This window comes from Cariama cristata, unplaced genomic scaffold, assembly GCF_000690535.1.
Source record: "Cariama cristata isolate BGI_N322 unplaced genomic scaffold, ASM69053v1 scaffold40566, whole genome shotgun sequence".
NCBI classification, from domain to species: Eukaryota; Metazoa; Chordata; class Aves; order Cariamiformes; family Cariamidae; genus Cariama; species Cariama cristata.
Genome location: NW_009621227.1, coordinates 44,246 through 61,239, shown reverse-complemented (window position 1 = coordinate 61,239; position 16,994 = coordinate 44,246). Strand labels below are relative to the sequence as shown.

At 34.4% G+C, this 16,994-nt stretch overlaps 1 protein-coding gene across 1 annotated transcript in view; it reads right to left on the bottom strand.

Moving 5' to 3' along the window:
• Window positions 1-941: 941 nt before the first annotated feature.
• The window catches only part of PPARG (peroxisome proliferator-activated receptor gamma), a 26,260-nt gene continuing 10,207 nt past the window's right edge, over window positions 942-16,994 (bottom strand). The window contains exons 4-6 of the mRNA XM_009701865.1: window positions 13,613-13,812; window positions 8,745-9,195; window positions 942-1,393 (exon numbers count right to left, since the gene is read on the bottom strand). Coding sequence (XP_009700167.1) covers window positions 1,146-1,393; window positions 8,745-9,195; window positions 13,613-13,812 — 899 coding nt within the window. The 3' untranslated portion in view covers window positions 942-1,145. The remainder of the gene's footprint in view (window positions 1,394-8,744; window positions 9,196-13,612; window positions 13,813-16,994) is intronic.

Here is a 16,994-nt window from a genome sequence, read left to right as displayed (position 1 = left end):
AATTTGCCTTCTGTTAAATTTATTCACTCTCCTATGCTTTGCTCCCCATGGAAATCTTAGGTGACATTATAGGGTAACATATATAAGAAAATTAGCAATCTTAACAGCAGTGAACATCTCAAAGCATTCTTGTTCCCAGTGACAAACAATGACAGCTCAAGTTAAACTAACATAGTAGGGTTTCCATTACAGGTTTATGTTTTAAAGAATGAATTCAAACATTACTTTTGTTTAGGAGGAGTCACGCCATTCCAATTTTCTGTGACATTTTTGACAGGATACATTGTTCAATGATGGTTCATCAAATAATTGGGGAAGGTCTCAGGCCAAGTGGTTTGTACAAATCTCTTTCAACTACAGACTCAACAGAGTGACTGAAAGCTGCATTAGCAGTAGCTGCTGTGGTATGTGCCTTGTGGTGCCTCCACGCAGGCTGCTGCTCCACCTGCCTCGGACTTGCACGAGCAGAGTAATCGAAAAGACTCTACTTCCTAAGAGTGATGAGCAGTGCATATTCCTTTCTTAATTAATTCTTGAAATGTCATCTAGTTTTTGAGTTTGCCCACAAATGATGGGCCTAGTTGTTACTTATGCTAAGACCTCTTTACAGAGCTTTATCGCTGTAAAATTATATTATGGTAGGCACAAATATTGTCAGACCCGACGTTTCTAACTTTTGCCTTTTAAGCTCTCATAGGAAATTACATTAATCTGTGATTCAATTTTATTGTTATTTTGCTGCTGCCTTGGGAGGACAAAATCAAGCATAATACTTAAAATGTTTCCCTAGAAATGTTTAAGGAGAAAGATTTTTATTTTTAAGTTGAAAATTTAACTGCATGCTTAACCAACTTCAGTGAAGCATCAATCATACTGGACAAGCAATTTTAAGAAATAAGATAGTTTAAAAAATTAATTCTGAAAATACTGCCAACAATTTCATGATATAGATATTTTTAATATTAAAAGTACATTGTAAATGTGTCTTTATAAACAATATGCATAAAATAGATCTACTATACTAAGCTCTCTCTTTTTAAATGCTGTTTCACAGTAATTTCTTAGGTATGCAAAGTTTTCCCTCAAAGAAATAGTGCAATCTGAAGAACATACATTATGTCAGCGTATTAGAACTACTATGGTAATTAATATAAGTCTTTATAGATTTCTTGTAGGAGTGGATGAAGACTCATATCTGTCTCCGTTTTCTTTATTATTTGCAACAGCTGCACATGTTCTGTTACAATCTGTCTGAGGTCCGTCATTTTCTGAAGCAACTTTGCAAACAGCTGTGATGATTCTGGATGATTCAGCTTTAGCTGGAGCTCCAAAGCTTGCAACAGATTATCTTGTATATCTTCAATGGGCTTCACATTTAACAAACCTGGGCGATCTAGGAAAAAAAAAATTGGGAGTTGTAAGTTTATGAAGAATACGGAAACATCAATCTCATGTATTAATTTCTTAAAGATTTCTTGGTATATCAAGCATTTACATATAGTCCTTCCTGAGAACTGTTTGACAATTTTTTAATGTATTTATTTGTAAGATTTTACTAGAATTTGCTCAGAGAAGTTTTCGAACAATCTTAGAAACAGTTCAAGCATTTGTGTTGTGCAGATACAGAGATAAGTTTATACAATACTACAATGCATTTTCCACAGTAAACTGTTTATGGAAAGGAAGAGTGAGATATAGTTGGGGGATAAACAGTCTGTATCAGATAATTCATTTTTGGAAAATCAACATATACTCAGATGGATTTGCATGTAGCTGCTACCATTAAAAATGTTTCCTGCTAAGGTGGATGCTAACCTACCAAAATAAAAAAAAGGCATAAATTCAACTTCTGCAGTCATACTAACCTGGGAGATTTAAAATTCACAGGTTCAGTTCTTTTCCACACGCAAATTCCAGTTGCTATTAAGAAGTCTCAGAATAGCTTTTAGCATCGACTCATCATCTTAGCCACAGATGCTTATGGCAGTGGAGGACGGATAGATGTGGCTTGTACAGAAAATACCTTTTCTGGGCTCATGCCAACAGAGAGTTCTCGTCCATATGGAGGAATTTGGGATGGACGTTTAAAACCAAAGTCAGCTACTTGCACTGCCACAGCTGCAAGAGTCCAGGATGATCTTTGACATCTTATTCTTTGGCAAGAAGAAAAATCTTTCTTTTTTAACCATTATTAGCTTTCATAATAATAGCTGTTATGTTATTTCTGTCTGTCCCCAAATACCTTCTTAAGTGGTTGCAATTATTAATTAACATAATTTGCAACATTTCTTTTCTAACTTGAAGTAATAATTTATTTGGTTCTATAGCCATGAAAGTTAATAAAGTTACTTAACATTATTAAATCCTCACATATGACAACAACACCAGTAATTTGTTACTGTTAAACTACTTTATACTGGGTAATGCATCCTGATTATCAGAATACTCCCTTAAAAAAATAGTCAATAATTTGAATAACATTCGCTGTGTAGCTATGAAATGAATTTCATAGGTTGATCAATAAAAACCAGTGCTTATAGCTAGCCTTAAATTACTTCCCTAAGGCAATATTTCCATTTCAGAAAGGACAAGAGGTTGATCTATATTAGAAATTTAAAGAATAGGCTGTTATTTCCTGTGATCTTAGTAACCTTTCTGTGCATCCAGTTCTACTAAATCAGCTTGGCTTGTGTTGTATACAAGAAAAAAGGCTGAGAGAAAACAAAGCTCTTTATAAATACATTGGGGTTTTACTTCACAGAGAAAAAATTGCAGTGTAAACTAAAAGGCAAAGTTGGCATGAAAACAAACGAGTATACACAAGCCATGAATACATGTAGGTCACTGATCAGGAAAGGATAGTTAACTCTCAAAGAGGTGAGGTTTGAGGGTAGTTTTTCAGAAACAGGAATAATGGCAATTTTGAAGATGGAGCTTGATATTTGTTTGTCAGTGGTTTTATGAAGCGACTGCTTTGAGTTGTAGGTGACTGGACTCAGTTACCCATTTTGCCTCTCTTTCCGTTTGCTATGTCATGCTAATAAGCTGTGCTTGTCTTGCAGAGATCATTTATTTATACCATTCAATGGATAATACTATAAAATATGGTTCAGAAAGTCTGTAAGTAAATATCTGCAAGCAGAAAATTGTCTTCAAACAAGCGGCTCCTTTTAATTAATTTCCTTTGGCAATATTATCAAGTAATTTTTTAAAGATACTTACAGAATTTTTGATAAATTTTATATATTTATTTTTAGATTACCTAAATGCATTGCATGTGCTGCAAAATTCTTTATATTTTTGGGAAAACTTCCCAAATTACAGTACTTCAAAGCTGTTAATAATTTTGGCTTTGGGTTGCGATAGCTTTAAATTTTACTTCTGTGTTGCAGATGAACTCTGAACTAGCTGGGTATGACTCAGTGTACAGTGATATAAAAAAATCAAAAAGCACAAAGACTATGGCCTTGATTTCCTCTGAGATTAATCTCCATTTGCCCCCTGCTTCTTTTATGGTGGGAAATGTTAGGGTGTGAGTTTTTCAGAAGTGAAACTCAATTCAAACATTGTGCTCCCCAGCTCAACTTTAGAGTCCAGGAGGCAAAGCCAGGAGATCAGTACTGACTTTGGAACTTACCAAGGAGCCCCCAAAATTCGGGTGCCCGAGGTCAACTGAAGTTCGGTGAGACTTAAGTGCCTAAAATCCTTAAGCTCCTTTGAAAAACCCAGTCTAATGGTTTTATAATGACCCAGTGGAACTAGAGTCAGAAAAGATGACTATGACAAAAGCCTAGGAGATCATCAGATGTTATTTTTAAATAAGCCAATTCAAGAGGAAGGAAAATTCCCATTGAAGGCAAGAGAGATTTTTCATGAATGAGAACTTCAGGATACGGACATTATTTTTTGGGTGTTGACAGTTTGCTATACTTTCTCAGTAAAAATGTCTTACAGAGGAAAATGTGGTTTCTGTTCCAAGAAACTTAACTAAACCAGAAAAAAAGGAAATAAGAGGCAAAAGCTTTAACATACAGATATTATGGTATATTTGAAGTTGTTAAGATGCTCTTAAATATATATGCTCCAGAATCATTGGGTTACTGTACCCAAAGGTGTATTTTGTGCAGTAATGAGCTCAAGATAGATGTGGCTTGTAGAAAAAAATTACAAAGGAAATGATTAACAGTAAGCCTTGAGAAAAATTTAGATAGATAATAGGAAGAAACAGAAATGGGAGTAAACTAGATGTGACACTGTGGTGGAGGCCTTTGAACAGGCTAAGACAGAATTGCTGTTTGAAAGCTCACAGAGAAAACTGCAAAGGGAACTGATGAGGGAAGTGAAAGACAAAGACAAATGGGTTGTAGCAGGACTTTCTTCTCACACAATGAAATTAGGTTACAGAAGGTCAAAGGAAGGAGAGTTCAAACGATGAAGGTGAGAGATAAGTAAAAGTGAATTGGACACCACTTTTAAACCTCTCTGATACAGAAGATTGTTGATTGAAGTTGAGCTTTTTTATGTGCTATTTGTGAACTGCCTTTTATCCATTCAGACTATGCCAAAAGAGTACCACATTTCTCTTTTTGTTATTAATTTTCTTTATTCAGTTTTTCTTTAGGTTTTCATTCATTGTCATACAGCTGTTTCATTTGGTTTGAAAATTCTGCAGGAAGCTGTTCTAAGTAAGAAAATGTTCACAGTGACTGGGACAGCCCCTTAGTTTTGAGTGTCAACAGTATGACTTTGTGCAAATTGATGTTCTATACTATCTCATGGAAAAATACCTTGTTTGTTTATTTTCTTACAGATTTGGATGCTTCTTTCATGTTCCTAACAATAATTACAATGTTTTTCTGTTCCTCACATATGAAATTGCCATCAGCATGCCTTTACCTGTACCTTTGTATTTTAATATCTTTGATTAAGTGCATTTTGCATGTAAATACACATTCTAAAATGTTAATATGATAAAACAGGAAAAATACGGCTGACTGAACAACTGTGCTACTTCTTTTGCTGAGGCAGATGTGACTCAGCAGTTTGAGGTTTTTTCTTCTGAGACTGTCACATGTATTGTAGTCACCAGGATTTTGGTACAAAGCCCACAGCGATTATCTGCAGTTCTTGGTCTGATGACGAAGCATTTCTTTGTTCTAACAGGTTTGCTAGAGCAGGATTTGTGTAGCAGTCAAATATGAACTATTTCTTGGTACTATTCAGTGATAAAACTTCAAATTTTGCTGATCTCAGATTGTAGCAAAATTATTGAATATAGTGTTTAAACAAGCAGCAGTGATTCACGACTCAAAATTTACTGTAAAGAACACATTCAGAAAACAGAAAAAGTGAATGTAGCAACATTTCTAAATTTAAATACTGGTTTGACTGTATGTTGACTAACAGAGTCTGGATCTTTACAGGTATACCCTACTACAATTCCCAACACATCTATATCCTAAACACTGCAGAAGATAATATACAAAAGTTCAAGTCCATCCATGATATGTAAACATGCTACAAAATTACCTTTTGAGCTTTTTCTTTATTTGACAGAAACCTGCCTGAGTGGGTTTGCTCTGTTTATAAATGTGGATTACCCCAATAAGGTTTGGACTACTGTCTTTCCTGCCCAAACACAGGCATCCAACTTGTTCTCCTTAAACCTTCTTCTTATGATAGACTTCATTTTCAGCTCAGATATACAAAAAATTTTTAAAGGTGCTTCAAGTTCTTTAACATGTATACCATGGCACTCACTACTGGCTAAGGATAAAGGATATGCCTTGGTGGCACAGAGGAATACAGCAGGGAGGAAGAATATCTCCTTGAAAAAAGTTTTTCAAATCTCATTTTACTGAAGTGTATTTTTCAAAGTTATCGTAAGTAAATGAATGTTGTAATGAGAGTTTGGCGCTGCTGTCAATGGCATAAAGCATTTATTTTCTAAAAGCAAGGTAATATCCTACTGCTCACACACAGAGTCTCTTTGTCTCCTGAGCATTAAATTCAGAATAATAGAATTTGTTTGCCATTTACAGTATTGTTTTAAAGCATAATATACCAACATTAAGAACAACTCTTCAGCTTTGTAATAATGAGTTCAGAGTAACATTTGGAATCATTGAGACAGAGTGAGGCTGCCCTGAGCAGCTCAGAAACAATAAAATGATTGACTGTGGAAGTGCGAGTATTTTCATTTTGTTGCTATTACAGTTAATTTGTCAGCTTCTTATTATTGTTATATGGGCATTTTGCCTTTTTACATATAATGCAAAAGCAACTGTTTTGATACCAAAAAAGCTGAACTGTTTTATAGGATCTGTGGCAAATTCCAAACACTTACTTCACAATGAAAAGCTTTCTACATGTAACGCTCCAGCTGGAATTATCTTTCTCTTTCCCTTCTCTCTTCTTCTTTTTAGATCTGCATAAGAGATAGCACCCGTGGAGCCAGCAGAGCTAATGTAATTTCGCTAGGCAATGACAGATTCACTTAGAGCGTTTGGCTAGGATACTTGTTTGTTTCACAAACTGGGTTTTTCTTTTTAAGGTATTTATACACAGGATTTCTTGAAGTGACTTAAACATTACAGTATTCCTGCAGCTAGTAAAGTTCTTGAGGTAATAGGAACTGGTCTTGAAATCCTATATTCAATTAAATCATCCTGGTTCGATATTTGCATAGTTCTTACAGAAATTAAGTTTTGTAAGAACATAGCTCTTACAGAAACAAGAGCATCTGAGAAATGGGATTTCAGTTCCATACCACACAAAATATTATAGTCCCACTGAATGCATACAGTTCAATGTATATCATATCTGACTGGAAAAGCCATTCTCTAATTGGCAGCAAAGCTTAATTGGTTTCAAAATACAAACTCAGTTTTTACAAATAACTATCTTGGAAATAAAAAAGTTCTGAATAAAGATAGTGAGAAATCTTTGTTATCAAGAAATTAAAGCATTTTCCTAGAAAGAGCTGATTTATATTTATATGCATGTATATGTTTATATGGATTTGCTTCAGAGTTATTTAAGAGCTAACTATTAAAATTCAGTAGCTCTTTACAGATCCCTGTTTACAATTATTTGTAAAAAAAGACTTGCTAATAAATTTGGTTCAACATAGTAAAGTTTTTTCTGCAGATCATTGTCCTCCTGAGATCTAAAATGTAAGATTAGTTTCCTATTTCCTCTAATGTAAACCAAACATCACTGAAGATGTAGCTTTGCAGATTGCAAGTTCCCTTTTTTCAATTAGGAGTGGATTTTGAGAGGCCTGTTTCTCATCTGTCAAATTTCATCATATTAGAAAATGCAAAATATTGGCATGTTTTGTGTAGTGCCCTAATAGGCTTGTATAATTTCTCCTCCTCCATCAAAGCCAACCAAAAATATAGCAGCAACATATTTTCCCTTCCTGAATTAATTCAGAGTCCTCAGGGATCATTGTGTTCAAAGGTTCGCACAAGAAAACGTCTTATGGGAACTGTACTTGTTTGAAGTGGATTTAGTTAGTCTAATAAACCATATTGTGATACCACATTTTTACTGAATGAAACACAATGCCAGAAGTAATTGTATGTGATTTTAAATGAAGCTATACATCACAATGCACTCTCAACAGAATGTTTCTTTTCAGAATAATAGCATGTGGTTGTTGTGTTTGATTGCTTGAACATAATTTAATAACAAAATACTCTGCGTTGCTCTGTGGAGGTTCTGAATTCAGAATATTCAGCACATTCCTCCTGTTGATATCTGCAGTATCATACTAAGCCAAAATACACACAAATGAGTAGGGTAAAATTTTCTTTGTGCAACATCACTTATTTGATGGTATTGGTCAAAGGAAAAGACCTTGAATATGACCTGAAATGTGTATCTGATATCTCAGATCCTCAATGGAAAAGGTTCCTAAGTGAACTAAATCTTGGTAGCAGTCCCCAATTCACGAAGTATAGTAGCTACATCACCTCAGAATCAGATAGAACACAATGACTGCCTTCCAAAAAGCTGAAAATTCAGTGTCTTTTTTAATGAAGTGTTAGAATGCATGTAGTCTGATGCCTGGGCTTTCAGGTGCATGCTTTGCTCGAAGCACAATGCATGAAGATTAATACAAAGAGAGCAGCTTAGGAAATCTGAACAGAGCAGATTCCTAATGCCTGAGAAAAACAGACATTGTGTGACCATCATTTTCCTGAGAAATGCATTCTTCCCCCCCCCCCCCTTTAAAGGCAAACAAAACCTTGCATGAATGAAAAAAACAACAACAACAATAAAAAAAACCCCATAACAATCCTGTAAGCCAAATGCCACATATATTCTGAAATTGTTATGGAGTCAAAGCTATTTGTGTACAATTAGCAAGCCACACAATCTAATTGCAGGTTTAAAAAACCCTCATGCAGAATTTTAACTTTTAGAAGCTCTTGCCAGTGAAATTCCACCCTTCCTGTTTTCAGAAAGATAGTCCTGATTTTGTTTTCTAACTAAATGAACTGCTGATTCAGCAGGCATTTCCAGCTCCATCATTAATGTCAGGTCATTTACATTTTCAGTTTCTGCCTGAAACTGAAAAAGGGCAAACAACATCAAGAAAGCTGAAAATTAATAAAAAACTACGTGTAAATAAACTCACTCCCATCCTGTATTGCTGAGCACTTTACTGTTTGGACAGGAATTAAAAGTGTCAATTCTATTAAATGAAATACCATATTAAATAAGACAGCACTTACCTCCGCTTAGTATAATGACAGCTATAAATATTGCCAGGTCACTGTCATCTAATTCCAGTGCATTGAACTTCACAGCAAACTCAAACTTGGGTTCCATAAAGTCACAAAAAGGTTTTCTCAGGCTCTTCAGAAACTCCCGTGTCATGAATCCTTGTCCATCAGATATAAGAACTCCATCTTTATTCATCAGAGAAGCCAGGAGAGTATATATGATCTCATGGACCCCATATTTCAGGAGAGTTACTTGATCATTCAGGTCAAGATTCACAAAACCTGGAATGTTCTTGGCGAATTCTGTAATCTCCTGCACTGCCTCCACTGAGCGAAACTGACATCGCTGGAAAATGCGAATTGCTACCTCTTTGTTCTCCTCCTGCAGCGGTGACACATGCTTGCATTTGATTTGATCTTCTCCCATCATTAAAGAGTTCATGTCATAAATAACAAATGGCTAAAAATAAAAGGAAAAGACAATTTACTTTCAAATGCCCTTTCTATGAACATTTGACTCCTGAGAAACTGAAGTAGCATACAGAGGTATAACTCATGAGAAAACGCTTAGAAATCTATGAGGAATATATCAATGGTAGTTGACCCGAAAGGGTTAAATCTTCTTAAACCTATTAAAGCAAATATCCTCACAATGTTAAAATGATTTACAGAAAGGACAAGTAGTTCTTAAGGACTTCTCACATGTTCAGTGAATCCACATTCTAAAAATAGGACTTTGGCTGATACTTTTTTTAATAATCAGGGACAGTGGATAAGGAACACTATTTTAAAATAGCCAGCATTTTTGCATTTTTTGTTGGTTTGTTTGTTTGTTTTCCAGAAGTTCTGATATACCACAATTTGAAGTTTGAAATGCTTATTAACAAAAGATTAAAATTTTACTCCTTTTACGTGAATTTTAATGGCTTCTATAAAACAGAATCTAGTAAGTGTACAGTGACATGTTTGCACTTCTCATGATATAACTTCTTTTTTGTAGAAAGACAGCGTATATTCACATTTTGATTACTTCATATACCGTCACATTCCTTTCCAGTTCTATCCTTCTAGAAAATACTGCAAGTAATATCAACGTCATGGTATTGGTTATCTGATAAATTTAACTTTTTGCTGTTAATTCCTTTAAAAATAACAACATTAGGATGTATTTAAACTCAAATAACTTGTCAATGGGAAAGAAAACGCAAAAAACATGAAACAAACTACAGCGGCACAATTCAGAACACAAGAATGTGTCTGTGAAATAAACTCAACTAGAATAAATCAATTTTTAAAGCAGATTAGAAAAAGTAGTGTCAGGAAAACTTTCATTAGGATCTGGAAACAATCTGTTTCGGAATATGCAGAAGAAGCTCCTGTTTTTAAAGAAGTGGTTAAGTGAAGATTTCTTGAATTTATCTGAAGAATCTCTTTCTTAAAGAATAAATGACTAAATAGTTCACTGCTGCACTGAACAAATCTCTACTGATATTAATAGGTTTGTTAACATACTTGATTATTAATTAAAATACAAGGAATTATACACCAACAATTGGATGACAGAAATATATATTTTAATTTGAGATCCTTTATGATTACAGATTCTAATGCCTTATTTATATGGGTGCTCACTCTCATGGTTTTATTTTCACTATGTGCTGCAGAACAGTTTAAAAAATAACCAGAGCCTTCCTATACGTAGTCAGTGGTCCTCTCCCACAAAATCAGCTTCTGGAAAGTCCTGAAATTCTATTCCTACTTGATTAAACTAGTTTTGAAGTCTATTCAGTGCTAAATTATTATGGAATTTTTAAAAATGAAAATAGCTACTTGCTTAAAGTCTCATGGTGCCTTCTGAGGAGGTATTGCCCACAGATGCTTATCACTACCCACCAGCTAGAGGTTACTACTCCCACCTCCCATAGTTCTGCAGATGGAGACTGTGAAAGTGTTCGGTCATCTGTTTCAGGCTCAGTCGAACACAAAGCTCTGACTTGCTTTCACTAGGAAGAGAGGGAGGGATGAGAGCTGACAGTTTTGTCATTAACTGATACAGCTGCTTGGAAAAAAGAGGTCTATCTGTGAACTGAAATAATAGTATCCGCACGAGAGGATTTCAGCTTTCGAAATGGTTTAGTTAAATCAATATTCTGCTGCTTACAAGACCGATGAAACTAGTGCTGTCACTTTCACAGCAACCACAGGCAAACATAGCTCCAGACCACGAGATTCAGCTAAATCTTGAGTGTGAAGTATGACACTTTTTCTACTTGCACTAGGATTTCATTGTGAAATTGAAAAAATAAACACACCACACTGAGAAAAGCCAGGAGGATCAGATATTTTTCAAGATGTAATGCTATTTGGCAGCAGAAACAACGTTTTATACATATCTGTACATATGTATAGGCATGCATGTGCGAAATAGTGGAATAACAAGAATGAAGAGGAGGCTTTTAAAATGCATGTTTTAGTAGTAGTAGGTCATTCTTTTCTTTTCTTACCAGAAAATCTTAAGTGGGACCACCAAATACAGGAAAAAGGCATCTATTCTGTGCCTGTACATGTGCTTTAGGAAGACTATACTATGCCACTGGCCTACTGACATTAGAAGATGAAAATCAAGAAAGAGTTCAAAATAGCCAAAGACATTTTTAACATAAAGATTCAGATGAACTTTGTGAGCAGAATCTCATGTCAAATGAGCACTGTATATCCCAGAAGAGGATGAACTAGTCATTTTCATTTTGACACACTCACTTAGCATATCCAATCATTTTCAGTTAATGCAGATGATACAGCAATTAAAAAATAACATAAATTTAAACTATGCCTGTAGTAAACAGCTTGGTGTTCCAGAGCACAAAGTCCATTACAGTTCAAATAACGTAAAAGTTGTAACCGTTAAATACTGAGTGTCACCCTTTCAGTGTTTTTTTTTTTTTAAATGACTTGAAAATTTGCAGCAATGAGAAGCTGAATTCTATGTCTATTGTTTTATTGCTATATCCTAATCTGGCAAAGTTTTAAAACTTCAAATAAAAAAGGAGAACGTCATTGATGGCATACTATATATTTACTGCATGAGTATTGCATTAGTGTAATTTTCAGACATGACCAAGTTGCGTAAGCCCAGATGTTTGTTCAGTACCCAGCACAGCAGAACAGCAAACCACATGCCAATTATTTCTTTGACAACTTCACAGAACCTTACGGAACAAAGGTAGGATTTGTGGATGCACTTGGCACCTCAGAAACAAACCTCCCATGTTTCTAAACATATGTCTGGAGAAACAGAAGATGAGAGTGCTGTAGGTAACCCTGCCCAAACTTCTGTCACATTCCAGAGTGTGCACAGTGGGCGGCTGCAGAAAAAAGGAACAGGCCTCCTGGTTTCATTTTTAGGATGAAGAGGAGTAAACAAGATACATCATTACACCCTCCACTTCTATTCTGTTTCCCAATGCAGGTACATAGTTATTAAGAACACATTTTAAAAAATCTAAATTGCTCTATTAACTGTTTCCCAGTAACCTACATTTCTCATATAAAGAGGGAACTGTGGAAAGACTAGGAAAAAGCAATGACCCACAAGTGGACTTAGTGTATCAGCTTTCTGCAGGATAAATAAACTATGCTAGTTCAAACTTTATATACTCCATGATGAAAAGTTACTAAAATTTGAAGTGTCCCCCATATCTGAAGTTTTTATGTGAGCGGTACAACCAAATTAGGGACAATATTTAAATTATGATTTTAACTGCCTTTAAAGAAAGCAAGTCTAAAATACCTCCTAATTCTTTCCTGTCTTTGAAATTATTAAAGAAAATAAAATACAGTCTCTGTTGTAATGCTAACAATAAAATTTCTGCTGATGATTCTAGAAAATATATCAAACTAAGAGTTATAAGTTTTGGAAAACTGTTTTGCTCTTTAGGTATTAAAATAGTGACAAAATTTAAAACCCACCGTAATTATCAGATCTTATTTATCATAGAATCGTAGAATCATTATGATTGGAAGAGACCTCAAAGATCATCAAGTCCAACCGTATACCTGATGCCACCATGCCCACTAAACCATGTCTTGAAGCACTACATCTAAACGTTTTTTGAACACCTTCAGGGATGATGACTCCACCACCTTCCTGGGGAGCCTGTTATCCTCCTTCTCACTGATACAGAAGATTGCTATGTATTGCCAATGAAGTTTCCAAAGCAACCCACAAATACACATATCTCTATTCCTTACTTTTCAAAGATTTTCTTGTACATTCTCCTAAAATTCAAGTTGCACCAACACAGGATACCAATCTGATGCAAGATAACTCAGTTAAATGCAGGAAGTCATCAGAGCATCATAAGAATAAACATCATAGTTAAGGTTAGCGATGATGTTGGTACTGGGAATCATTTGACACTTACGAAAAAGAATATTCTTTTGGGTACAGCTAGTACTGATAATAGACTATAATAATATCCTATGATACAGATGCTTGAATAGTATAGCAACCAAGTCCTGACAGCTAGATAGCCACCTTAAACAGATAGTGTGGAAGATAACCTTTGGAGAAGGAGAAGGAAAACGGGAAGAGTGGATCAGAGAATACAAAAAGGTTAAGGTGACCTTCAAATTCTTGTACTAGTTTCAAGTATTTTATTAGGTGAACTTGGAGTTTTTTTTCAAATAATGTTTACTTATCCTATCTAAAAACATTTCCTGTGTTTCAGACACAGCTTGAAATATGTAACTGCCAACAGCAAAGTTTTTTTCTGTGTTTTTTTTTTTTTTAAAGATGTGTTGTCAATGTGGTAAATCATTTAGTCAAAAGAAAGGAAAAAAAAAAAAACAAAACACAAAACACAGAGGGAACTAACTGATTTGTCTGTCGTCTTTCCTGTCAAGATCGCCCTCGCCTTGGCTTTGGTCAGAGGGAAGGACTTTATGTATGAGTCATACAAATGCTTGGCAAGTGCTCGTAGATCAGCAGATTCAGGGTTTAACTGGTCGATGTCGCTGGAAATCTCTGCCAAGAGCTTCTCCTTCTCCGCTTGTGGCATTCGCCCAAACCTGATGGCTGAAGAAAATGACAGGCAATTACTATAGCTATAGTTGCACCTAAAAAAAGTATATTTGAAGAGCTTTTTATGTCACATTTTTACGAGCTCTCGAAGCTTTTATTAAAACAGTACTTAGGCAAGTAAGAAAAAGATTATTTTCTGCAGTAATATAGGCAAAACAGCTGAAGTGCTTTAAAGAAAGTTAACAAACAAATCTCAAAGAGGAAATAATCTCTGTACCCAAACAGTAAGATTACAATAGCTTGCTTGGAAATGCAAACATATTGTCTTACCTGACAGAGTTGGTGAAAACCACTAATTCTACCTCCAATCTAAATAAAATGCAAAGAATCTCTAAGATAGTAAAATTCTGTTGGCCTAGGGTAGGAACCACCTTTCAGCCTTGTATTGTTTTGGGCAAATCACCATATGGATCTCAGAGTCTTCATTTGTTTAGAAACAAAACACTCACATGCCTTGCAGGAATAAATTCCTGAATAGTTCAACAGAACTTAATATAGCAAGGACTATAAAATGTTACCAAAAGAATTAAGGAATGAGAAAGAAGGTTGTACAGGTAATAAAAAAGCCAGAAAAGGCCAAGTTCTTCATGGTAACTCTATGTGCATGCGGTATTGAAAGAACAGGAAATGGTTCTACCTAGTCATATGCTCTCACAATTGCTCAATACCAACATAAGGCAGGCTGTAAATCTCCTACTTTTACACCTATGTACTTATTATCCAAGACACTATTTAGTCATATGGAGATTGACTTGGAAAATATTTCAAATGAGCCACCAAGATCAAGACCGATTTATCATCTATTTCAGTAAACAGAATTTATTTTACGAAAACAAAACGGAACAAAAGAACATCAAAACAAAAAACAAAAGGAAGAAATGAAGGTTTGCATTTTGGTCTTCAGAGGAAATAGAAATATTATAAACATTTTTTCAGCGATTAGTGTTTTCCCTGGATAAAGTAAAAGTGCTGTTATGATCATACATATCAATGATTATACTAGGGAGGTTTATTTTGGAATGATAAACCACTTTCCTTTTATGAGTTTGTTTGCAGTGTGCTGATGGACAAAAATGACACTTTTTTTCAAGAATAATTAGTTGTGCCAAAAAAACATAGAAAGACCTCTGTTTGCCATATATTATATTTATTGATCGGTTCTCTTATTTCATGGCTGTAGAAACAAGGTCGTTTATTTTTGCAACTGTACTACATTTCTCTTACAGCAAACTTAGTCCCCGAATGATGTGTGCTGTATATTTGATATTTGCTTGGGTATTCTTACAGTTAACAGGTCAGAATAAAAATCATCATGAAAGGAAACCTAGTTCAATAGGCAGAAATTAACATATTCTATTTTTTTTCCCCCAGAAAATGTCTGTTGCTTATAATTTTTTTATATAGGAAATTTTGAACAATTAACAACTGATACTTGTTTTGGATCATATATACCATGGCATATGTATTTTTTTCCTCTCTCATGGGAAACACTAAGTATTCTTAATCAGCTACTAAATTTTCAGGGAGACATCTCCTTTCTTCTGATAGCAAAACATTCAAAGAAAAATTACTAACTTCATATTAGTTTATATGACATACTATAATGGCTCAAAGAGACTGACGTCATTCTGTAAAGAAGTAATGTGAATGGACGAACATATGGTAATGTTAGTGATGTAACAAAAATTTATATCAAACAAAAGGAGATTTCATATTTGTACTTAGTGTAACCTAAATGAAAAGATGAAAAAATTCAGCATAACTACAAAGGAATTAATTGAGCTACATGTACTTTCATGAACACTGTGAATCAAGGCCATTTTGGTATTTTCATTTTGCAGTTAAAATGGATTCTCTCACTATTAAAAACTCTTATTTGTAGTTAACATAAATATTTTGAGTTTTTTTTTCAAAAAACATGTATGGATGTTGATGACATTAAACCCACAATACTAATATCTGCACTTTAGACATTCTTGAAGATGTAAAATGAACAAAGTATGCGTATTTAATGAAGCAGATAGAGTGAAAACTTGCTGAGAATATTTTTTAGCATTTACAGATTTTTTTTTTTTCAGATACTTAAGGACTAATTCAATAAAAAGAATCAAACTGTCATCAACATAATAAAGCTAAAATATAGCATTACATACATATTGTAAAAAGTTGTTACAGGGACAGCATGTATAACTAAAATGTGGGGTCAAGAAGGTGTTAAAATAATAATATAGCTAATAAAACTGTTAAAGGTTAATTAAAAGTCCATGTTGAACAGTGCGGCTAGACATTTGTTAAATTCATATTTTCATTAAAAGCTATTATGTTCTTGACTAAACCAGGTTTCAGATTTAATATTAATTTAATATTCAACTTGTGACAGTCATAGAATTATGTTTTATGATTAATTTGTCCACTTTTCAAATGTGGATGTTGCAATAGCTTCACCTATGGAAAAAAAATCTTGTGATACTTTGATGCTTCTGATTGGGTACTTGCCAACAAATTCAACTCCTCCTCGCCATCTTTTTCCAAGGAAGACTTTGCAAACTGAAGACCTAAGTGAAGTCTACCAAGACTTCTCAGACTATTACAGTGGACCTTTGAATTTGGAAAGAAAGCGAGGCAAATATTAGCCTCATATAAAAGACTGTTAATAAAAAAGGGAGATCAGAGTTGCCCATGTCTATAAAATGTCGATCACTTCCAGAAATACATGAAATGCAATTTATTACAACCTGAAGACTTCTTAACACTTAGTAAGAAATACTTAGGAACTCTAAGGAACATGTCCTTTGAGAGATTCCACAATCATATCAGGAACTAGGTGCTTTGGACCAGAAATATGTTTTGTTGTGATAAATCCTACTTGTAAACTGTTTTCATATTTTACATAGAATACATTTATAACATTATATATAATATCTTTATAATATGTTTACAATAAATTATGCATCCCTAACAGTCTGATGTGAATTCTATAAGCTCATTCTTTAAGCTTATAATGTTTATAATGTGGAACCTCACTGACATAAGACTCCCTTTCATTAAGGTTATTTTTACGAACATGAGATAAAAAAAAAAAAAAAAAAGGACAGTATATTGCTTCCCCTTCCTATGTTTTCATATTAACTTAGCTCTGAAATAGTTCATAACCTTCCCAGAGGCATTAAAAACAG